Consider the following 25178-nt stretch of genomic DNA (forward strand, 5'->3'; position numbering starts at 1 on the left):
TTTCCCATATTCCCCTTCTCCTTGTAGGAGGCAGCTTTGTGCTCTGGAAATAGCATAGGCTTTGAAGTCCAGAAGGCACGTAAGTGGCTTTGCTACTCTAACCACATGGCAGCATGTAACCTCTCAGAACCACAGTTTCTTCTGCAAGTAGGGATAATAGTAAATGCCTCAAAGTGTTGAAAGGATTAACAGAGATGAAATATAGCACGGTGCTTGTACTAGTTTGCTAGAGCTGCCATAACAAAGTACCTAAACAGGGGAGTTCAAACCGTAGAAATGTATTATCTCATAGTTCTGGAGGCTAGAAGTCCAAGATCAAAGTGTTCACTGGTTTGGCTCTTTCTGAAGACTGTAAGGAAGAATCTGTTCCACGCCTGTCTCCTGGGTTCTGGTCCCCACTAGGTTGCTGGCCGTCTTTAGCCCGCCTGGACTTGTAGAACTATCACCCGGATCTCTGTCTTCATGTTCACATGGCCTCCTCCCTGTTGTGTGTCTGTGTCCACATTTCCCCTTTTATAATTGCATTTTATATATATATATGTACATTTATATGTTGCATTGGGGGCCCAATCTATTCCATTTTGACCTCATTCTAACTTAACTCATTACATCTGCAATGATCCTAGTTCCAGAAAAGGTCACAGTCTTAAGTACTAGAGTTAAGACTTCAACATATGGATTTGGGCAGTCACAGTGTAATCCATAATATTACTTATGAAAGCTGTTTATTTTATTCCCCTGGCATTAACCTCCCTTGGTAAAGAGAATTCTTTTTCTGTCATGTATGTAGATTTTTTAAATTGCCAGATTTAAATGACTCAACATAAGATATGTCTTTAAGCCTCTCTCCTAACTGCCCTTTCTAACTTATGTCTATTTTTAAGGGACCCAAATATATAGAAAATCCCAAACCATTCTGATGTTACTCAGTTATATCATCGTATAATTCAGGCAGGGTACAGGCTTGAAAGCTACTTTGGGGCTTTCCTCAGAAGAAAATGAGCTGAGCAAATGGTAAACAAGATTAAAAGGGTGTGTTTACAGGTTAAAAAGAACGAACCATTCATTACTAAGCACTAGAAGAAATTCATTTTTATACACACAAAGTTCTTCATCTTAAACAGCTGGTGCTTTGAAGCTGTCCAGAGGAATGGTGATGTCTTTGGAGGGACACAGGTGTTCCCAACTGGGCCAAGGTGTGTGGCAAATATATATTTTGACTATAAATGAAATGGTTTCTGAGAAAACTTTCTCACAGTGGAAGCACATTAAGGAGAGAAGGGAGTGAGGAGGTAGGCAGATCTAGATCCAGAAAGCTGGATGTGAGAGGTCATGGAGCCCAGGCATCTCTGGAAGGGGCAAAGGGAGAGAACCAGCTGTCAAGTTGCAAACACTAACGTAGTCACAGAGAATGCACCAAGATTATTCAAAAAGGGGGTGCCATGGAGCATGCACTGCAGAATCCAGTCTGTGATCCAAGTTCATGGCCAGGATTTCTTCCAGAATGATGAGAGGTAGGGGTTCAGGGTAGGAACTGGGTCATGTAACAAATGACTCACCTTTTCTCCTTTTTGGAGTTCCCAAGAGCCAGAGGGAATGACGTACTGATGGGAAACAAGAAAAAACACATGTAGCAATAGCTGAGCAAGTGCCCAGTAAGCACCAGTGCCAAACTCTGAGAAAGCCACATTATAAAGAACATGGCCTAAGGGATGTGTCCTGCCGCCCACGCACACCAAGGTGCTTGGATCTATAGAGAGAGTTAACAAGGTAATGGTGTGGACCAACATGGCCAGTCTGCCCCTTGGAGCAGCCCAGCATCTATGTTCTTGCTTTGCAGATACACGGCCTTACCGTGTTAAGGTAGTAACGACAGACACTCACCTTTGACCAACATGGCAATGCCTGCTTTTAAAAGAGGCCTGATGATAGCTCCTAGATCTGAACAATCAGCTTAATAACACTTCTCTCCTTGGAGGGGAAGTTAGAAAGAGAAGGGTAGGGAGCACTCCTTCCCTCTGCATCAAGTCTTTTACTAAGGCCTCAGTTCTGCTTTTCCAAAGGCAGGGAAGGGTGCAGGGTGGCCCATCAGCCTAAGTGCATGCATCTGGTTTTTCCAATTTATTTGTCCAGCTCAATGATGTTTATCCTGATCCCACAGAAAAGCAAACACACAGAGTAACCCAAGTAGACTCCAGTAAACTTTCTGAAGTGAGATGAGACCTTGGAATCACTTACTGGCTTGTGTTTCACAGTGTTGTTCTTTGGAAGGGCTGTCTCATTAGCAGTACGCAAATGAGGCAAAGCAATTGAAAGGCCAAGTTTATGTGGTCGATATGCCTCTGTGCCAGAAGGAAGACGAGACCCTCGCGTGCCTTCCACCTCCTCCTCCTGGGACACTCTGTGAGAGATTTGAAACCTGACCTATGCACGTATCTCTTTGGATATGTGCCATCTGCCCTAAGGTTAGCTTCCTTATGGAATCTCTGAGACCAAGGAATTACTTTTAATAGAGTTATCAAAGGCCTTTATTAGTGTACATTAGCATCTGATAACTTGCAAAAAAATCTACTCTGTCTGTAAACATTCAAAGGGGAAAAAAGAAAACTGGAAAATAGACTGAAAATATTGGGGGTTCTGGCCTTTTTTTTTTGAGACAAAGTATCACTTTATCACCCTTGGTAGAGTGCTCTGACGTCACAGTTCACAGCAAACTCAAACTCCTGGGCTTAAGGGATTCTCTTGCCTCACCCTCTTGAGTAGCTGGGACTACAGGTGCCTACCACAACGCCCAGCTGTTTTTTTTGTTGCAGTTGTCATTGTTTTAACTGGTCCAGGCTGGGTTCAAACCCACTACCCTCAGTGTATGTGGCCAGAGCCCTGCTACTGAGCTATGGGCGCCGCCATCTGGCCATTTTCTTATAATTAACTTCCTGTCTCTGCTCCTTGGTGGGAAGTTCTGAGGACAGAATGCTCTGGAGTTCAAGAACTTTTATGATCTTCTCATTTAAAAAGTGAAATACCAGACCCTTTTCATATCTTCAGTTTCCTACTTATCTCTAGAGAAGCCATATGTTTTCTTAAAACATTTTAAAAACTATATAAGTAATTTTGTTTATAGTTTATTTTTAATAAAATAACAAAAATTATCCAAAATTCTATCCTTTGGAGATAATTCTTTCTATGTAAATGTTTTGTGAAAAGAAAGCCATCATGATGTGTCTCTGTTTTGGAAGCTGCTTTTTCCAAACAATAATATACATTTTTTTCTTCTCCCAGGTAACCATTTTGCTTTCCATTTTTAGAGATCAGTTTGCATTTGCTGTAATTATTCAGTATGCACATTTTAATTTTTTGTCTGACTTCTCTCACTCTGCACATTTTTTTTTTGCAGTTTTTGGCTGGGGCTGGGTCTTAAACCCACCGCCTCTGGCATGTGGGGCTGGTGCCCTACTCCTTTGAGAGTAGGCACATGTGCCGCCCTCTCACTCTGCAAAATTATTTTGAGATTCATCCATATTGTTGTATGTACCAACAGTTCATTTTTTTTTGCTAAATATTTATTCCATTGTATGGATACATATAATTTGCTTATAAATTCGCCTATTGATGGATATTTGGGTTTTTTTTTTTTTTGAGTGATTGGTATTAAAAACAAAGCTTGTCAGTGCCACTATGTCACGTTGACACCACACACAGGAAACAGCTGGTACATGAATTGAAAGTACAAGCTTGTAAGAGGTGAAGCTCCCCATAGGTGCAGGAGAGCCCCTGTAACCTCCGTCACAGCTATTTATTGAAACACTACACAACAGGTGTGGGGGACCCCACATACAAGTACTAGGTACTTTATGATTGCCACGTTCTCTGTCTCCAAGGGTGGCCCCCTCCCTGATGCACCACAGAGGTTCAATGTCCAACACCTGCTTATTAACCAGGGACTGATGTCATCTCATTTGAGCACTCAGTTGCTTGAGGGCTTGTCTCCAGGCTGCAAAACTTCTCCATGCTGGCAAGGAGATTGTCCCTCTCCCAGACCCTCCCTCAACAACCAGTGACCATTCCTATAAGCATGGGGCTTAGTCTCCTACAAAAGCTATTAAGAATATTCCTATACAAGTCTTTATATTTCCATAAGGTTTGATGTCTTTTAGGTTAATATCTAGAAGTGCAATTGCCTGAATCAAATGTTAAGTGTATATCTAACTTGTAAAGAAACCCCTACACCATTTTCCAAAGTGGTTGTACCAGTATCATTCCCACCAACAGTATATGAGAATTTCTATTGTTTCACATCCTTGCCAACACTTGATGTACTCAGTCATTTTAATTTTAGACATTCTAATAAGGTATAGTGATATCTCATGTGGCACACATTGCATTTCTCTAATAGCTACCAATGTTGTGTATCTTTTAATATGCCTATTTGACATCTCTGTGTGTCTTTTTTGTTGAACTTCCCATTTAAATTATTGCTCATTTTTCTTGAGTTATTTTCTTATTCTTGGATTTTAAGAGTACTTCGTTTGGCTCAGCGCCTATAGCTCAACCGGCTAAGGCGCCAGCCACGTACACCTAAGGTGGTGGGTTCGAATCCCCAGCCTGGACCCACCAAACAACAATGACGGCTGCAACCAAAAAATAGCCGGGCGTTGTGGCGGGTGCCTGTGGTCCCAGCTACTTGGGAGGCGGAGGCAGGAGACTCGCTTGAGCCCAGGAATTGGAGGTTGCTGTGAGCTGTAATGCCACGGCACTCTACCCAGGGGGACAGCTTGAGGCTCTGTCTCAAAAAAAAAAAAAAAAAAGAGTACTTCGTTTTATGGATACAAATTCTTTATCACATATGTAATTTCCTCCCAGTCTGTGGCTTGTCTCTTTATTCTCTTAATGTCTTTAGAGGAGCAGAAGTTTTTAATTTTTATGAAGTTCAGTTTACCAATTATTTTATTTATGAATTGTGCTTTTGATGATGGTTTGGAGTTGATGTTAAAAGCCTTTCCCCTATGCCAATTCATAAAGTTTTTCCCTTGTTTTCTTCAGAAAGCCTTATAGTTTTATATGTTACCATTTAGTATATGATCCATCTGAATTAATCTTTGTATATGGCACAAGATGCATATTGTAGTTAAATTTGTTAAACTATCCTTTCTCCACTGAATTTTCTCTACTGCTTTGTTCGAATTTAATTGCCTGTTATGTGTGAATCTCTTCTGTTCTTTTCTCTCTACTCTGTTCCCTTGATTTACTTGCTTATCTTTATGTTAATACTTGACTCTGGATTACCGCATCTATTTGACATTTCAGATCAGATGATGCTATTTATCTAATTTTGTTTATCCTTGCCAAGGTTGTTTTGCCTGTTTTAGGTTCTCTGCATTTCTATGTAAATTTTAGAACCACTTTGTCAATCCTACTTCTAACCCCTCCAAAGCCTGCCAGGAGTTTTACTAGGAATATGTTCAATCTTTAGATCAATATAAGAACCAGTAAAATCTTAAAATATTGATCTTCCTACCCATAAATGCACTGTATCTTTCCATTTGTTTTGGTATTCTTTAATTTTTCTCAGCAATGTTTTATAGTTTTGTTGTACCCAAAGTGAGTGGAATAGAGAAACTCCAACACACTGAGTCCAGATTAAGCAAGGGTCCTTTATTGATCAGCTGGGCGGAGAGCAGGCTCACACCTCAAAGTCTCTTGACCCCAAGAAGCAGGGGGAAAACCCTTTTATAAGGGGCTTCAGCTGGAGAAAGTCTTCATGGTGAAAGACAAATATATTTACTTCTAAAAAGAGAAACAAGATAAGGATTTAGTCCTTAGTGCAAGCCGAATTTGACAAGAGCCAACACCTGGTAAGGGGAATCCTTACAAGGGGAAGTTGGGGTTTTGCAGTTATTCTTAAACTCTTTCAGCTGAGCTTCCTATCTTAAAGGCTAGTGTTGAAAGCCCCCAGCAAGATGAAGTTGGGGCATAACATTTCATATTTATCTCTAAGAATGTCCTATTTTTTATATTAGCAGAAATGATATTGCTTTTTATTTCAATTTCTCTTTGTTTTTAGTATATGCAAGCACATTTGCTTTTTGTTCACTGACCTTTTATCCTATAACCTTGCAGAACTCAGTTATTAGTTCTAGTAGCTTTTTGCTAAATTCCATCAGATTTTCTACATAGATACTCATATTGTCTGTGAATAAAGACTATTTTGTATCTTCCTTTTCAATGGGGGTGCCTTTCATTTCTTTTTCTTTCGAGATTTCACTGGCTGGAACTTCCAGTATGGTGTTGAATAGAAGTGAGGAGAGTCAAATCCTTGTCTTGTTTCTAAGTTTAGAAGTGAATACATTTGTCTTTCACCATGAAGTATGCTATCAGCTGTAGGTTTTTTCACAGATGCTCTTTATCAAGTTGAAGAAGTTTTATTCTATTCTTGCTTGCTGAAACTTTTTAAAATCAGAAACAGATAATGGATTTTGTCCTTACTTTATTAATATGGTGAATCACATTGATTGAGTTTTGAAGGCTAAACCAATTTTGCATTTTGGGGATAATCCCCGCTTAGTCGTGATGTATAATTGTATACTCAATTTGCTAAAATTTTGTTCAGAATTCTTGAAGCCATGTTCATGAGGGTGTTATTTTGAAGTTTTCTATTCTTTAATATCTTTATCTTATTGCTGATCAGGGTAAGGCTAGCCTCTCAAATGAATTGGAACCACTTCCTGTTCTTCAGTTTTCTGAAAGAGCTATAGAAATTGCTATTATTTATTCTGTAAATATTCAGTGTAGAATTCCTTAGTGAAGTCATCTGGGCCTTGGAATATTTTATTTGTGGGAAAAATTGTAACTACCAATTCAATTTCTTTAATAGAGATAGTTCTGCTCTACTTACTAGTTTGTGGTTTTTTTTTTTTTTTTTTTTGAATGAGCTTAGGCAGTTTGTGCCTTTCCAGGAATTTGTCAATTTCATCTGCATTGTCATGTTTACTGCATAAAATTCTCCATACATCCCATTGTCATCATTTCCATGATGAGTCTGACTAGAGGATTGTTGACATTATTGATCTCGAAGAAACAGATTTGGTTTCATTGAATTTTCTTTGTTGCTTTTATGTTTTCTTTTTCATTGATGCACTGATCTTTATTATTACCTATCTTCTCCTTATTTTGGTTCAAATTTGCTTTTCTATTTCTAGTTTCTTAAGGTGGAAACTAAGGTCATCAACTTGAGGCTTTTAAGTGCTGTAAATTTTGGCTTTTAAGTGCTGTAAATTTTCTTCTTAGTCTTGCTGTAGCAGCATCTCACAAATTTTGATATCCTGTGTTTCATTTTCATTCAGTTCTAAATCCTTTGTGATTTCCCTGTGGTTGACCCATTGCTTATTTAGAAGTTTGTTATTTTCTATGTATTTGGAATTTTTTCTATAGATTTTTTTGTTGTTGTTATTGATTCCTAATTTAATTCCATTTTGGTCAAAAACCGTATGCAACTTGAATACACTTAAATTTGTTGAAACTCGATCTTAAATTGGAAAATGCTCTATCCTTAAAACAGTTGTTTAATTGCACATGAACTTTATGGACTAATGTTTTAATAGGTGGATGTGTTATCATTTATTCAACCATACTTCTGTCTATAGTAGAAAGAGGGTCTCACTCTTGCTTAGGTTGCTCGTGACTCCTGAGCTCAAGCAATTCTCCTGCTTTGACCTCCCAGAGTGCCAGTATTATAGGCGTGAGCCACCATGCTAGGCCTCAATCATCCGTCTACTGTTACACATGTTAGCACATTTCCTGTTGCCCACAGTTACAAACCATACCAGGTGGATGTCCTTGTAGCTGAATCTTTGTGCACAGTTTCATTGGTTAGTGTAGTGGTTGAAAAATATCCTCCCCTCCTCTAAAAGAAAACTCGTGTGCACCAGCAACCTCAGAAGTGACCTGATTTGGAAATAGGGTCTTTTCAGATATAATTAAGTTGAATTGAGTTCACACTGGTTTAGGGTATAAAGGCTATCTGCTTCTTTAAAATACTTTTTTTGTTTTTCTTCCTATCTGGACTAAGTCAGGAGAAGTTATGAAAGCTGTATAAAGTCCCACAGAAAGCAGTCCATGTAACAGGGAGGTGCCTGTGGCTCCGTAAGTAAGGCACCGGCACCATATACCGAGGGTGATGGGTTCAAACCCAGCCCTGGCCAAACTACAGCAACCAACAACAAAAAAAATAAGTCCATGTAACAGTGGAGACAGAATTTAGAGTGACGCAGCTACATGTCAAGCAATGCTGGAGGCCAGCAGAGTAGGAAGACCTAGGGAAGAATTATTCCCTAGCACCTTCAGAGAGAATGGCCCTGCAGACCCTGGAGGTAATTCATACATAAATGAAGCCCCAAAGTCTCTCTATGCTACTTGTATGTCAGTTTTGATGAGTGATCCCATGATGAACCTGGAACTTGAGGCGTATATAAATCCAGAGCTAGTTTCAGAATTTGGCAGGGGAACAAGCTTGAGAGTAGGGACTGCCCTTATTGGTTGTTGGGAGAGCTAACATATAAAAGTGACATGCTCTTTAGTGTCTTGTGGTCAAACCATATTTTTCATCCCATCTTTGTCAGCCTACTTCAACATTTTTCATTTTGGTCTTAACACTCATCAAATAGATGCATCACTCAGTCTCCTTCTGAGCTACCCTTGAATTCAACAGCTGATCCAGGTCCCAACCAACCTGGGAATTGTGCAAGCGCTGAGAAGTCCGTGCTGTGAAGCTGAGGCTGCCGCAGAACACTTTCCTGGGCCTTCTTTTTCTAGCCTCTTTCTCATCCTCCTTTGCTTTCTCTTCCTTTTCATTCCCCTTTTCACTCAGATATAGATGTTTTATCTGGTTCCTAATTTCGTGGGCCTTAGGGACTGTTTAGAACAAGATAGAAAAGAGCCAGAGATTTGAGTGGTCTTGCTTAGCTCTTTCCCTGAATTCCTGTGGCCTCCTTGACATGCCGTTCCTCTTCTTCTTGCAGTTAGGTGGAGATAGTCTTTCTCTGTCTCCCTGAATGTTGGTGCGGGGATTAATTTTCTAATGTTAGTAAAGCATCTGGAAGTTGATCAGTGCTAGTTATTACTACACTGATATCTTCTCCTTTGGTCTAAATACCCAGTAACCTGAGGTGAAACAGGCTCCAGTTAAAGAGTTGTTGAGATAACTATGACCTCAACACAAGAGTTTCAATGGATCTTCTTCTTTCATAAACTTTTTCACTCTGTATTAGTCACTCTGTCCAACCCAAATCAGTAAGTTGGAAAGAGTGAGTTAGTATGAGGGGAGGGAAAATGGAACCTACATATTCTTTTTTGCTCTAGGAACAGAATATACTTTTAAAAAAAGAAAAGGCTGAAAGAGTTTTAGTAGCTGAAGCAGCCCCAGCTAGCCTAATAGCAGGGAATTTTTAACTTAAAAAAAATGATATGTATTTTTTTTGGGGGGAGGCACAATCTCCCTTGGTCACCGTGGGTAGAGTGCCAAGGCATCAATCATCCTAGCTCACAGCAACCTCAAACGCTTGGAATTGAACAATCCTGTTCCCTCAGCCTTCAGATGGGATTGAGCTCACCATGCTGTGCTTGGGAATAATTTCAGACATAATGTTTTTTTGTTTCCCTGCTTCCTTTCCTTCACCTTCTTTAGAACACGATCAGCTTGGCTGGGCACAGTGGTTCACACCTATAACCTTACCACTTTCAAAGGCTTAGGCAGGTGGATTGCTTTAGCTCAGGAGTTTGAGACCAGCCTGAGAAAGAGTGAGACCTCATCATTATTAAAATAGAAAAATTAGCCAGTCATTGTGACTGACACCTATAGTCCCAGCTACTCAGAGGGACAAAGCAAGAGGATCACATGATCCCAAGAGTTTGACGCTGCTGTGAGCTGTGAGATCACTGCACTCTAGCCTGAGCAACAGAGTAAGATTCTTTCTCAAAAAAAGAAAGAAAGGAAAAAAAGGTCAGCTCTTGAGTCACTGATGACTACAGCATCTACAGCGGAAAGCTGGGACAGAAACGGAAGCTTCACGTCTGTTTCAGGCACCATGTTTTAATAAAATGCAGATACAACACCAGAACTGTTGCATTAACATTGGATTATCTTTGGGGACCAGGAAGGCTGGGTTTGTAATGGGAGTTGTCACTAGGATAAGAGCACAAATACCTGATCCTGACAAAAAGTTATAAAGGCTTGAAATAGTGAGGCTTACATAGCACAGGGTATGGTTTTTGAAACCCTGTTTTTTAACTTTTTCTTTCCTTTTGGAAGTCATTTGCTCTCATGGGAAGCCTTCTATCTACAAGCATTTACATGGTATTAAAATGACAGCTCTTCACACAGGAATGGTGGAAAATGCCCACTCTAAGAATTCTCACAGCAGAGTTTACCATATCCACACAGGGCTATTCAACAATCCACAAAATAGTTTAGGGCTTTGGATTTATTCTACTTATTAAACATACACTTGACGTGTGGGTGAGTTTGTGATTCCACCAGTAAGTAGGTCTGCATTTGACTATTGATATTTGTTGGTGAGGTTTATTTTGCAAACTTAATATTGTTCTTGAACAATGATGCCTAGTCATGTTCACATTTAAATGACTGATTCTGGTCAAAGTTAATGGATCATATCTGACTAGGTAAGTAAGATAGTCACTTTGGGAGAATAATTTGCAGCTTTTCCGGTCCCATTTAATGAGCTGGAAAAGTAATTTACTAAGTTTAATGTAGAAGCTGGAAAAAATTTATTCAGAAACCTCCCCACCCCAACACTTTATGCCTTGAGACCATAGTTTATTCACCTTGTAGGGTCTGGTACATTGCCTTCTTTAATGATTCATTTGGATCTCTTGAAGATGCTCTTGTTCTGTTGGGCGGGGGAGAAGTGTTCTTACAAAGCAATAAGCTAAAGCTAGATTTTCAACATGTACATAAATTCCTAAGGAGAGAATAAGTCAGGTAGTCATTCACATTCTAGTATAAATAGCCTTACAGCAGGGGAATTTCTATGAAAGTAAAAAAGGGAGTCTTTATTTGGAATTATTCGAAGGAAGGTATTAAACTATGAAGCTGATCATTGTGTGATGAATTCTTCCCAGGAGAACTTTGGGAAGGACGAGAGGAAAAGGTATTAAAATTATCAGTACTAAAGATGTCCTTGGCTGGCTTTATAATTTTTCCAAAGGAAAATTATAGCCTAGCATAATGATACCATTTCCCAAAGGATACTTTTTTTTAACCTGTTTAAAAATGGGTGGATCTGCCATGACTTCCCCATCCTAAGTTTCACTGAGGACATCACCATCTTCCAGCTGGTATGCTATGGGGACATTTCACACACTGTCTCATCCCCATTGGATTGATGGGCAAATACTTACCTGATGCTTACTCTGCACAACACTGAGCATTTTGCAAGTTTTAACTGATTTAATTTCCATAACAACCCTCTGTTATAGGGACTATTATTTCCCACTTTACAGACACAGAAGTGAAGATGCAAAGACGTTTTCTGACTTGCCCAAGACCTTACAGCTCCACAGCTAGTAAGTTGTGTAACACAGATTTTTATTTGGGCCTTTTTTTTTTTTCTTGACACAGAATCTCACTAGGCTGCCCTGGCTAGAGTGTTGTATAACTCACAGCAAACTCAAACTTCTGGGCTCAAGAGCAAACTTGAGCAAACTCCTTCTGCCTCAACCTCCTGTGCAGCTAGGTCTACAGACATGTGCTACCACCCTCCACTAATATTTTGATTCGCTCAGGATAGTCTTAAACTCCTGGACTCAAGTGATCCTCCTGCCTCAGCCTCCCAGAGGATTACAGGCCCAAGTCACCTGCCCGGCTTGCTCAGGCCTCTTATCTAGCTCCAGAGTTGGCACTTGTAATCACCATTGTATTTGATATTATCCTTGTTAGTAAGTATATGGAAGCACAGGGGATAATCACTTGTCCAGAGTCACATAGGCAATAAACAAACAGCTGGGACTCAGACTCAGGCAGTCTATACACAGAACCTACAAAACTCAGTCCTTACACCGTCCTGTACATCATCTCTACTGGGATCACTCATTCCTAGTTCGCTGGTCATTGGTGTTAGCTTAAAGTCATACACACATTTCCACATCCATACAAATGCCATTGTGGCACTTAAGATAACGTAATAATAAAAATATAAAGAGAAGGAATTCATTTTATTCTTTAGGTGGCTTACTATCTAGGTTAATTCTGGGTAGATTTTGAGTTGTGGCTTGTGAAGAGAGGGTGAAATTGTCATTGAATTAGTTGACAGTATCAAAGACGATATCAACCTCATCTAGAGCAGTGCTTCATAATCTTTAATGAGCACTTGAGTTATTTGAGGATTTTGTTAAAGGGCAGATTCTGATTCAGCAGAAGTGGATGGCCCAAGACTTTGCATTTCTAGCAAGCTCCCAGGTAAAGCTGATGCTACTGGACCAGGGCCTGGATTTTGAGTAGCAAGGCTAAAGCATTAAGTTTTTCCAAAACAAGCCTGAAGATTTATCCCAGGGACCCGGAGTTCAAGTTGGACAGAAAGTATTTTTATAGATAGAAAAAATTTACGTTGTCAACACTGGCCCAAGGAGAATGGCCTTGTGCTAATATCTGAGCTACACAGATTCTCTGCATTAGAAGGGACTTTAAAGGGCATCTGGCCCAGTGATCCCTACTGAATCCTCTTACATAGATACCTGCTCATCTAGGCCCTTGAGGTAAAGAATGATCTGTGGTGAATGAAAATGAATAGAAGAAATTAACAGAACAGAAGAAATTTCAAGATGGCGCCTGAATCACAGAACTAAAGATGGGGGAGAGGTCGTGAGGTTTCACCCTGGCTGGGTCGACAATTTCTCTGAGCTTTTGGATATTGGGTAGACATTTCCCAGAGCTTTTGCATATTTATTCAAAAATTTTCAAACCTTACCATTTCATAATAAAAACAACCACACTGTTCCCGAGAAACAGCAGGGAGTGGTTTTCGCCCCAAGCCTGTGCCTCCCGCTGTGAAGTAAAGATTCAGTGCTGACTGGCAGGTGAGGAACAGTGACAGATGTGTGGCAGCTGGGCTGCTGCTTGGCTGTCCTGACTATACATCCCAGGGCCCTTGAGACAACAGATATTTTCAAGAATCAAGAATCCTGAGATCATGATTGGGTTCTTTCCATTTCAATTTTGCAACCTGAACCAAAAGACACTCGTACTTTTGAGTCTTCTGACTGGGGAGATGCCAACTTCTCTTTTCTAGTGCGGTTGTTTGACAGTTCTCTTTCTGTTTCAGGTGCCAGGAGACAGTGAGAAACAGTGGAAACCAGCCCTGGTTGTACTGACGGAGAAAGACCTTTTAATCTACGACAGCATGCCACGGAGGAAGGAAGCCTGGGCCAGCCCCGTGCACACATACCCTCTTCTTGCCACCAGGTAGCCATGGCCTGTGTTTGGAGATGATGTGTTTGCAGTTTGATACCATTTTAATCATTTACAATTATTCACATCATATTGGTGTTGACTGGTTGCTCCAGGGACTGAGAGCTCCTTAAGAATAAAGCCACCCTTTTTTAGCCAGATTGATTATCACATATGGCATATATGGCCACATATGAGTCCAAGAGGAGAATGCTCATTGATCATCAAAAAACAGTGACAATTATGAGATGGCCACAGTCTAGCCATCTTCCCAGGTCTCTATCTCAATCCCTTTGAAATGAACCCCATGAGTTCACGGTGTTGAAGTACAAGGAGAATCACCAAGAAAGGATCTTCACTTGGTGGCAGAAAAGAATGTCATGTGGACATGTCCACGGTGAGACTGTGCTTTCTAACGTGTGCTCAGCATGACATCCCAGAACAAGTTCTTCCTTAGTTCCGTAATGCTTCCTGTGGAAGTGGGCTGCCAGGCTTTGTCTGTGTCTTAGGCCCTTTGATGCACAATTTATTACTGATGTGAAATACAGTCTTTTAAAAAAATATTTTGTTGAGATATGATGACATGCAAAGGCTATACATATTCAGTAACATGAATAACAATTTCTTCAGAGAAGACATAGAAGTAGCCAACAGGCATTATGAAAAGGTGCTCAACATCACTTATCCTCCAGAAAATGCAAATAGAACCCCAGTGAGATATCATCTTACGTCCGTTAAGATGGCTATTATCAAAAAAACAAATAAGAATAAGTGTTGGTGAGGATGTGGAGAAAAGGGAACCCTTGTACACTGTTGGTGGGAATGTAAGGTGGTACAGCCATTCTGGAAAACAGTGTGGAGATTCGTCTAAAATTAAAAATAGAACTACCATATGAGCTGGCAATCCCCCTTCTGGGTATATGGCCAACAGAATTGAAAGCAGCATTTTTAAAGAGATACCTACATCCCATATCCATTGCAGCATTATTCACAGCAGCCAGAGCATGAACTACAGTCTTAAAGTGTCATATCTTTATCTGTTTCTTTGAAGAACAAAAGTGAATCCAATCTGAATTTTGTCTACAAGTAGGTGACAACTCCCAGACCTGACCTGGGTTGCCAGCTCTTCCTGTAGGCTCGTTGTGACAAGGCCATCATTTCCTTACCAGTGAGTTAGGCGCACTAACGTAGTGATTGTGTGCTTCCTGACGTGGTGCTTGGCAGTATGGGGCTCTCCAATGTGTTTTGAATGAATTATTGAACAATGTGGAAAAACCTTTGGAAGAATTTAGTCCCGTGGTTTGGTCCAACAAGCAAAACATAGTGGACTTAGGTTTGGGGGCATCTGTCTTGAGCAAGAGGTAGACAAAAATAAAACAAGTTCCCAGTCCTGGAAGCCCTGGGTGCCAGACAGGTTAGAGTCAAAGCTCAGGATAGGAAATAGAATGAGTCACAGTTGCAGAGCAAGAAGCAACTCAAGATTAAAATGCCAACCATGAATAAAGCAAAACTCCAGAAAATTCCTTCTTACTTTCAGTACTGACTGATAATGTAAACCAGCAAGGGTGGCCTAAAGATGAAAGTATTGCCCCAGCAGTGAACAGAGGAAGTCTTCAGAGGCTAGAGACCAGGCCTAGATCACTTAGAAAAATGAAAGTGATTTAATGTGAGCCTCCAAGCTTCAAAATCTTTGACAGAATAGCTATTAAAATACAATACAGCATTCTAAAAAACCCACACTATTCAGAAGCTAAACATCCTTAAATGTTCATACAAGGATTCAGGCTATGCCTTCAGGCCCGTTCAAATCCATCCCAATTGCTTTGCTTTCTGTGGTTCACATCCACAACCCTCGTACATGGGCAATGACCTTCAGAATCTGAGATATTCCCAAAGATGAAACTAAAGAAGTTAGACCACAGTCACTGTATCCAGGTACTAAGGAGGGAGGTTGGACTCAGTCCTCTTGAAATGATTTTTAGGTACAAAAGTTGAAATAAGAGAGAATTTTTAGAACTCTCAGATAGCAAGAAAATAGAATGAACTCTAGTACATAGATTTCTTTTGTTTTGCTTTTTAAAAATATTTAGTCCTTTATTTATTTATTTGGAAATAAGATCTTTCCAAGGCTAATGTTAGAGTATAGTGGTATCATCATAGCTCACTGCAGTTCAAAACTCCTAGGTTCCACAAGCCCTCCTGTTTCAGCCTCCCAAGTCACTAAACAGGTGCCACCAGGCCCGGCTAATTTTTCCTTTTTTTTTTTTTTAGAAACAGGGGTCTCACTATGTTACTCCAGCAAAGTGCTAGGATTATGGGCATGAACAACTGCATCTGACCCACAGCTTTTGCCTCCTAGTTTCTGGGCATTCAGAATTAATGAAGACTGCCTTTTTATTCATTCATTCATTCATTCGTCAATATGTAACAAATATGGGTCAAAATGTATTGATGTGCAGGGAAGTATGCAAGGAACCCTTCAGAGCAGAGACAGCAAAACATGCCCAATTCACAGTGTAAGTCACCTTTGAATTGAAAGGGAGAGGACTTACTGGAGGAAAATGGGGTAAGCCGAGGGGGCAGGGTGGGGAGTCAGAGCCCGGGAAGGGAATAGCCTTGGGGGTTGAGGGGAAATGGATCAAACGCTTGCTAATTACTCAGTGTTTGACACAAGTTACCTCCTATGTGTTTTGTGTCCATTCTGCACCGCCTATGTTAGTGTACCTGTCTTTCAGGGTAGGAACCTGAGGCTAAAAAGAGTTAAGAAATTTCCCCCAGGTTGCAAAGCTTCTAAGAGGAGAGGTGAGATTCTAGCCCCTCTGGGGCCTGTGACTCACATACCTGTGCTTGGTACCACTGGGGATTGGCATGGGGTGGGAGGAAGATTTTTCATCATATATCCTTTTAAGCCCTTTGACGTTGCAACAACAGGGAAAGGTAGGAGTCCCTGGAGTTGGACGTGAACTGGGAAGATATTTTTTACTTTCGGTATCAAGTAACACATGTCCAGGGGGTGACTGCTGAATCCAAACAATTCTGCGGTGATCTCTATCCCATGGTAAAGAAGGAAATAAATAAGAACAAAACCAAATTTCTGTGAAGATAGAAAATACTCAGCTGTAGGAAGAGATGAATTGCTCCTCAGCTTTCCCGTGGTGTGATGGGGGTTAGAACTGGTCTCCCACACCCTTCGGAGGACTTGGGACCACAGAGAAGGGCTCTGCCTTCAGTCTGGCTCTTCAGAAGCAGGTCAGGAGACCAGGACTGATGTGACAGTGAGTTATGAAGCAAGTGCAGAAAGACCTGGAAGACACAGGGGAAGGACAACCAGAGGAAGAAAGCAAGGGAGGGTGTGATTTCAGGCAGAGTCTCAGCCTGACCCTACAGGGAGCTTGAGAGCTGCGCTGCTCAGCAAGGTACCCTCTAGCTGGCTACATGGGGATATTGAAATTATGTTAAACTACCATTTAAAATTCATTCCTAAAAATAAAACAAATAAAATAAAATAATGAAATGAAATGAGATGAGATGACACTCAGTCCTTCAGACTCATTGACCACACTTCAAGTGCCCACACCTACCTGTGGCTGGTGGCTGCCATTTTAGATAGCACAGATTTAAAACATTCCCATCACCATCAAAAGTTCTAGAGTGGCTCTAGAGGCTATAAATGATGCCTTCTGAGTTTGTCCTGATCAGGGCAAGTGGCTGGACTTGCACATTTTCACAGCAGTCCTGCAAAAGCTGAGCCTACATGGATGGGTCTGGGCTGGCAGGCTCTTCAAGGCCTCTGCACAGCAGGATGGTCCCAGGGGTGAGCCCTTAGAGGAGGGGCCCCAGGAGGAGGGACTGGTGGGCAGAAACAGTAAGTGGGTTTGGGTTGGGCACAGAAGATATCTGTCACAGGCTCCCAGGTGACAGGGATGCCTGCAGTGGGTCGCCACCCATTCTCACAATGGAGGAGAATGTTATTTATCCCAGATCATGTAAGGTAAGGACAGAGTTGTGGATAGTATCAGACACTCTGAGTTTCTATCCATGGCTTACCTAGCAGTACTTGTTAAACAAGTACATTTTCAGACCCATTCTAGACCAACTGAGTCAGAAACTGGGAAGCTGGGCCCCAGGCCATCTGGGATTTAATGAGCTCTCCAAATTTAGAAGCCCGTGCCCTGCTGCCTCCCGTTCTCCCAGGATGTGTGGGATCTCAATCCACCGGGGCTGCTACAACAAAATACTTTAGACTGGGTAATTTGGAAATAACATTAGAGAAATTAATTTCTCACAGTTCTGGAGGCTGGAGTTCAAGACCAAGGTGCCTGCAGATTGCACGTCTGGCGAAGGCTCACTCACTAACACAGATGGTGCCTGCTGCTGCGTCCTCACAGGAGAGAAGGGCAGAAAGGCAAAAAAAATAAAACGAGGGGGGGGGAGGGGACTAACAGACTTCCAAGCCTTTTAATAAGGGCATTAATCATTAGGTCCTCATGACCTAATCACTGAGAAGGGCCCCACCCTTAATACTGTTGCATTGGGGATTAAATTTCAACATGAATTTTGGAAGGACACAAACACTCGGATCACAGTGGTAGGAGAATCGCACAGTGAGAACATGGTTCCCTTTCCCCTCCTGGGTTTTCAGAAGTGCCATTTTGCCTCCTGCTGTGATGATCACTGATGGGTCAGTCACTTCAAAGATCGTCTGGTCCCCGTGCTCACAGACTCAGCCACAGCACCTAAAAAGCAGTATATGGCTTCCCTCCTGTTTCACTTAAATGATCTTTTAGCATTTTCATTAGTATTTTGCACTTTTTTCCTTCTTGCTTCATTTTCATATCTGCAGAGTGTTCATCACATGGGTGCTTCAAAGCCCCAGTTCTCAGAACTTGCAAACTGCCTCCAAATCCTCGCTTTGCTACTTACCAGCTTTAGACCCTCGGGCAAGTTTTGTAAACTCTTTTTGCCAAGTGTCCGTCGTCTATGATATGTAGACTTAACCTAACAGAGTTGTGATAAAGGTGAAGTGTTTGGTACAAAGCTAAATAAATTTAGGTACAATTACACTTATTTTTAACCCCTTCTCTAACTGGGGGTTTATAGGTACATCGGCTACATTTTTTAAACAATTCCATTGTTGCAGGAAAAGGGTGAATTAAAACAGATACTTACACCAATAATATGGAGGAAGGAACCTTTAATTGCCAACGAGAACTCAGGTGCTCAAGGCGTGAAATGCTGCGCTCCAGGGAGCAGGTTTTTCCAAACTCTTTTATACCTTTTTTCCCTTCAGTTCAATATCAGCCACAGCGTTATGGCTACAGATGTTAGAAGCAAGGGTATTGTTATTAGTTACAGAGTCCTTTTTTTCTCCTTTTGCTTTTCAAGGTTATTTCAGCTCAGTATAAGTATAGTTTCTTCCTATCTTTAGAGGAGGAGTTCTTCTGCGGCTGCCTGCTGCTTTCTCTGTATCGCTAAGAAGTATAAGATTTATTTCTCCTTCCTCACCATCACACGGAAAATTTGTGACCAACTAAAAATGCACAGGTCATCATCACAGCATTTTCTAAAAAAACTTTAAAAATCTATCTTGTCAGCAAAAAGTAAAAATTAAAAAGTAAGCAAATGAGTAGTCTCAGAAAATATCTCCTTCAAGAGTGGAAAACAATCCCATTTACTGGTACAGAGGGAAAACAGGATTTCACAGAATCGAAGTGGAGACCTGGGTTCCTGCCTCGGTCTTACTGGGGGTGTCGCCACGAGCAAGGCATTTCCCTCTGATTCCAGTTTCCTCATCTGAAAAATAGGATCACGATGTCTGCCGCAAGGTGATTATGACTATTAAAATATGATGAAGGTATTTGTGTTAGTCAGGCAAAACTAGACACTATAGACTGGGTGGCTTAAACAATAGAAATTCATTTTCTCACAGTTCTAGAGGCTGGAAGTCAGATTAGCTTGCAGCCAGCATGGTCACTTTCTGTGAGGGGCCTCTTCGTGGGACGGCCACCCTCTCTGTGTCCCCTGTGTGTACATGGAAAGGGAATGTGAGCTGTCTGTGGTATTTTCTTAGGACACTAATGCTGCCCTAGCAGGCCCCATATGTAACCTCTATCAGCTCCCAAAAGGCCCTGTCTCCAAATACGATCACATTGACTTTGGGTGGGAGGGAGCTATAATTCAGCCCATAGTGATAACATATCTATAGCCTTATTTAGCAAGATGCCAAGCACGACATTCTTCCTTTTTTTGAGACAGAGACTCACTGTGTCACCCTAGATAGAGTGCCATGGTGTCATAGCTCACAGTAACCTTCGACCCTTGGGCTCAAAGTGATTCTCTTGCCTCAGCCTTCCTGGTAGCTGGGACTACAGGTGCCCACCACAATGCCCGGCTATTTTTTAGAGATGAGTAAAGACAGTGTCTTATTCTTGCTCAGGCTGGTCTCCAATTCCTGAGCTCGGGGGATCCACCCACCTCAGCCTCCCAGAGTGCGAGGATTACAGGCATGAGCCACCGAGCTAGGCCATGACATTCTTCCTGATCAGTCCCCTTCTCTTCCCTAGGAATGTCAAAGATGGGCTCTTCCTTTGCACAAGAAGATCTGGCTGGGACGATAGCCAGTAGGAAACAGGTTTCTTCTAAATCGAGTTACTCCCTTAGACAGTTCCTAGTTTATTTGTTTATTTGGGGTTTTTTTTATTAGGCCCAGGCACATCTAATTTATATTTTTCTGGAAGATGAAAATTTGATTATGTTTCATAGCAGTGGCACCAGAAAAGCTCCCAACATGTTGTTGGTGTCGACTGCCATGCAGAGAAGTTTATGAGCCGTCATCTCTCCCGCTGACACACTTCCACTGTGCCCCCTTATATCGATGGCGCGATTTATATTGGTGCACTCAGGAAGTTTGCAAACATGTTGTAATTTTAGTGATTCTCATCCCTCAGCTTTTTATGAATCCTTGGAAAAACATTTTTTGCTTAGCCAAAGTATTTGATATTGTTGAACGTTAAGGGGGAAAAAAAGGTATCCTCACCCATATGGAGTAAGAGGGTTGGTTTTTTGTCACTGTCGTCATAATTGGCAAATGAGATGGGTCCACAGAGAGCAGGGATTAAGGTCGCAATATTTCTGGAATTCTAGAGGAGGTTTAACTCAGAAATTCTGCACACCCAGTCCCAGTGGATGGCAGAAGTTTTAGAAGCACAGAGCTTGGAAAAACAATGATGCTGCTCTGAGCCCCGTTTGCTGACCTGTGGGCATGAAAGAATGGTGTGGGATGGCCTTGGGAGGGGACGGGGAATGTGCGCTTCTGTATCCCGAGCCAAGGCCACTGAGCATTTCTACTAAACTTGGCAGGTAATTTTGGTGCCTAAGGAACTAACCTGTTTCTAAGTGCGAAAAGTAGTTGCTACCTCGGGCCAGCCTCAGAAATTTTAGGAACTCTTTTCATGGGTAAGTTTAGCCAATTACAGGTGTCAAACATTAAATTACAATCAGCCTGTGGTTTCCAGACTGAGCCTGGGAGGCCTCCTCTTTTAGGGAATGTGGGTATATTCCTTCCACATTCCCTAGGGTGGCATGAAAGGATTCATATGCTCAAGGATCTGTACCCAAACCCTAACCCTAATCCTAACCAGGTTTGCCTTCCACACCCTGCCATCCCATTTGTCCCTGTAACCTGGTGCGCTGGCTAGCAGCTGGCATCCAGCCCTTCCTCTTGCCAACCCGGATCCCCTCAGGGTTGGTGAGTGGAAGATAAGCAGAGTGAGGAGACTCAGAAACTTTGCAATTAGATAAAGCAGGAGTCAAATCCTGAGATCTCTGCTGCAGTGTGACCTTAGGCAAAATATCATTCTCTCAGAATCTGAGTCTGTTCTGAATGAAAGAGCCAACAGTGTCTTCTCTGATTTAGACACTGAATGTAACTGTTAAATATATAACTGAGACACAATAAGTGATGGATAGATGTGGAGGGTGGGGAACTTGTATTTCTTTTTTTTTTTTAATTGAAAAGTAAATTTATTTCAGGCTAAGGTGAGGGAGTTTGTTTTTTGGAACAGAGTCTCATTCTGTCACCCTGGGTAGAGCACACTGATGTCATAGTTCATACCAATCTCAAACTCCTGGGTTCAAGCCATCGCCCTGTCTCAGCCTTCAAAGTCGCTGGAAGTACAGGCTCCCTTCACTATGCCTGGCTGATTTTTCTATTTTTAGTAGAGACAGGGTCTCGCTCTTGCTCAGGCTGGTCTCAAACTCCTGAGCTCAGTCAATCCACCTGCCTCAGCCTCCCAAAGTGCTAGGATGGATGAATGTTAGCAAATGCTGAGATCAGAGAAAATAATTGAAATCAAAGTATGAATAACTGGTAAATAATTTGACATATTGGATTCCATAAGTATTAATAACACTGCATTTTATCAGGAACTCCTGGTGTCTTAAAGTCATTGAGCTGAGGTTAATGGAGAAGTTCTTGAAGACTTCTTGAAGTTTTTGTAATATGCATTCTGTATGCACGGTGACATATTTTGAACTAATTAAAGCATAGATAAGACAAGGGAATATGTGTGAGTTAATTAGAAGGTTCAAAACTTTTATTTAAAAATTATACCTCTGAGGCAAGTACAGTGGCATATCCTGTAGTCCCAGCTACTTGGGAGGCTAAGGGTAGGGGAAGATTACTTGAGGCCAGGGGTTGGAAACCAACCTGGGAAACATTGCAAGACCCCATCTCACAAAAAAAAAAAAGAAGAAGAAGAAGAAGGAGAAAAAGAAAAGAAGAAGAAATTACAGCTTTAAGAGTGCAAATAATAAAAAGACAGAACTTCAAAGAAAATTTCCAAAGACATCGTACCGCCATGGCATGAAAATACCCATTATAAATCTCATTTACCTCTGGAGAAAGGCAACACGTGGATAAATTAAACCCACGGACATGAAGTCTTCATTGTGCTTCTTTCTTTTCCCTCCTACAGTTGATGAACTAGAAAGGGTGCCGGAGAGAGTATCCCTGTGTGATGGAAAGAGAATGAACTCTGTGGGTCTAGGGACCTGGGCTCAAATTCTGGACAATGACTGAGATTCGGAGCAGATGCTTTGCCTTGCAGAACCTTGGATTTCTTGTTTATTAAGTGGAGCTCAACATAGCACTTTCAAAGAGAGGCTGTGAAAACTAGATGAGCATCAGCACATCCTTTCATAGTGAGCACCTCCCTCCATGTTACTGCTGGCAGCAGAAAGGTCTGGAGGACAATCACTTGTGTCTGGAAATTCACCTGGATAATGCCACTCAATAGTCAAGAATTGCTTCCAAGCCGCTCCTTCTTCTATATTAACTTAGTATTTGCTTATAGTCAGTATCCTTCAATAATATCAACTTTCTTAGAGATGGGGCCTTGCCTAATTTCCACCACCATATTCACATGAAGGAAGTTTAGAGGATATAAAAGATGAAATTTATTAACTATTTCTAGCTAAGGGTAAGTGGGGCCTGGGCAGGTCCTGGGAGCCTCTGCCACCTGACAGTTAGGTACTCATTGATGGTACTTGGCCTCTCACTTCTTTCCTAGAGAATCTATTGACTGCTAGGCTCCATTAGGAGCGATCAGTGGATGGAAGTATTTAAAATCACCAGAACCATTGGGATCATCTGGCCAGTTGCTCTTTTCCTTCTTTTTTTTTTTTTTAAACTTTGGTGGCTTGGATCGTGGCATCCGTTGGGAGATGCTAATTACAGCAATTAAGTAAAATGTGAATGTAATATTGCTTAGCAACCCAGTTACCTAATATGTAATTTTACTAATTTGACTGAATCTGTGTGCTGCAACTGCTTTTGTTTTAATTAGGGATATTAATAATAATGTTTTTGTGTGGAATATTTTATGCAACATTCTCTAATACCTCTCCAGAATTAAATTAATGTGTAAGCAGTTCTTATGAGACAAGGGTATTTTAGTTTAGTTTTGTTTTGTTGCGTTTTTTCTCAAAACCAGTCCAGTTAAGGGGCATATCTGAGTATCCAGAAACAATATGCCATTCAGTACCTCACTTGCTGGTAGAGAGAGAAACAACTGATCTCCTACAGGAATGAGCTTCCCTAAGTCTTGGACAAAGATTTGATCTGAAGGTGACCTTATCATGAAGGCAGTCTGAGCCTCATGGAATCTGACCCTTTGGGCATATGAAGTAATAAGATATTTTATGCTTTTGGTTTATCTGGCTTAGGGACCCATTTATATACAATTTCTTTAAATTGGATCTACGCTGGCCATGAATAAGAAATTTTAATCACTTTCACTTTTTTGAAAAAATTATCAATTTCTATCCGGGAGACCAAAACTTTCTCAACTACCAAGTTACTCCTGAGATCACCAGTTGCTAAAGAAAAAACAGGAAGTGGACATTAGGCTATCTCAGAAAATGTTTTATCACATCTGCCTTTCAAAGTTAGTTGTTTGCAGGGCTGAATTGATCTGGAAATTAGCATTTTACCAACTACTTGTTTGAATTTAGCATTAGCTGCTGCTTTGTGTGGCTAAGGAGGTGAGATTGGAAGAGGATTCGTATAGTACTCATTAGTCACAAACTTCTTGGAAAGTCATTATTTTCTTTTATTCCAATTATTCATTTAGTCGTTCATTTAAGAAGTATTCACTGAGTTCCTACAATGTGCTTAGAACTGTTCTAGATGCTAGGGATACAGCAAAGAATAGTCAAGTAAAAATTCCTGCCCCAATCACACTTGTGTCCTAATGATAATAATGACTGTCACCACATATTCTGTGCCAAGCGCTGTTGCATGTAGTATTCATATATCAACTTATTTAATCTTTACAATCTTGGGTAGGCATATTATCCAAGATGGGATGGAGTTCAGAAAAAAAGGAGGGATGTGGAGTTTAAGAAACTTGCCAAGGTCACATAATAAATGCAGAGCTGGGATTTGAATCCACGTATCTGACTGGGGCTCTCCATCCTCATACCTATGGTTGAATTCTGTTGTCCCTCTCTAATATTATGTGGTCCTTTTTATTTTTTCACTTATCCCCCCCCCCCCCTAGCTATCAGGGAATGTAAAATCTTGCAGGGGGTTGCAGCTTTGCTTCCAAGCATGGGAATGTGTATCTGAAATTTTGTAGACAACCAATTTTGCAAGGAACAAAGCATGTCCTTGGGCTTCTCAAGTGGTTTCAGATAATACTTAGAATTGGGTTGTGAATTGCAAGCTTGAAGCCTGTCCCAGGGTGCCAGTATTTTTTTCTGGTTGGATAGGAAAGTTATCTTCTCTTGGGATACAGCATTTTCATGGTTGCTATAGTTTAGTCCCTGCCACAGATAAGAGACAGATGGTCATATTTTTAAGCATACACAAATAGCTTAAAATGTAAAATAATTGAAAAATAAATAATAGCTATTTCAGAGTACCCCCCGGGATTGCAGATCAGGACAGATCTTTGGGAAGAAGCTTGGGAAGAATGCAAAAAGACTGTTCCTGGCAGAATGGGGAAAACCCAAGCATACAAATTTCAGCCCTAACTTTTTCAAATGTCCAAATGATGACTTTTAAAATCGTAATGTCTACCAACATTTACCTGGCACTTAGTTCCCAGAATCTGGCTACAGTAATGTGTTTCCAAGTGTGCTCTACAAGAGCCCATTAGGAGGTCTTTTTGCTGTCTCTAAATGTCAGGGGATTTCAAAATAAATCAATTGTATGTGAGTG

At 41.1% G+C, this 25178-nt stretch overlaps 1 protein-coding gene across 1 annotated transcript in view; it reads left to right on the forward strand.

The window, feature by feature from the left end:
• SNTB1 (syntrophin beta 1) overlaps window positions 1-25178 on the forward strand; it is a 251489-nt gene that overhangs the window by 208862 nt on the left and 17449 nt on the right. The window contains exon 4 of the mRNA XM_003782375.3: window positions 13332-13471. Within this exon, the coding sequence (XP_003782423.1) occupies window positions 13332-13471 (140 nt within the window). The remainder of the gene's footprint in view (window positions 1-13331; window positions 13472-25178) is intronic.

This window comes from Otolemur garnettii, unplaced genomic scaffold (genome assembly GCF_000181295.1).
Source record: "Otolemur garnettii isolate 467f Iridium unplaced genomic scaffold, OtoGar3 scaffold00004, whole genome shotgun sequence".
In the NCBI taxonomy this organism is placed as follows: Eukaryota; Metazoa; Chordata; class Mammalia; order Primates; family Galagidae; genus Otolemur; species Otolemur garnettii.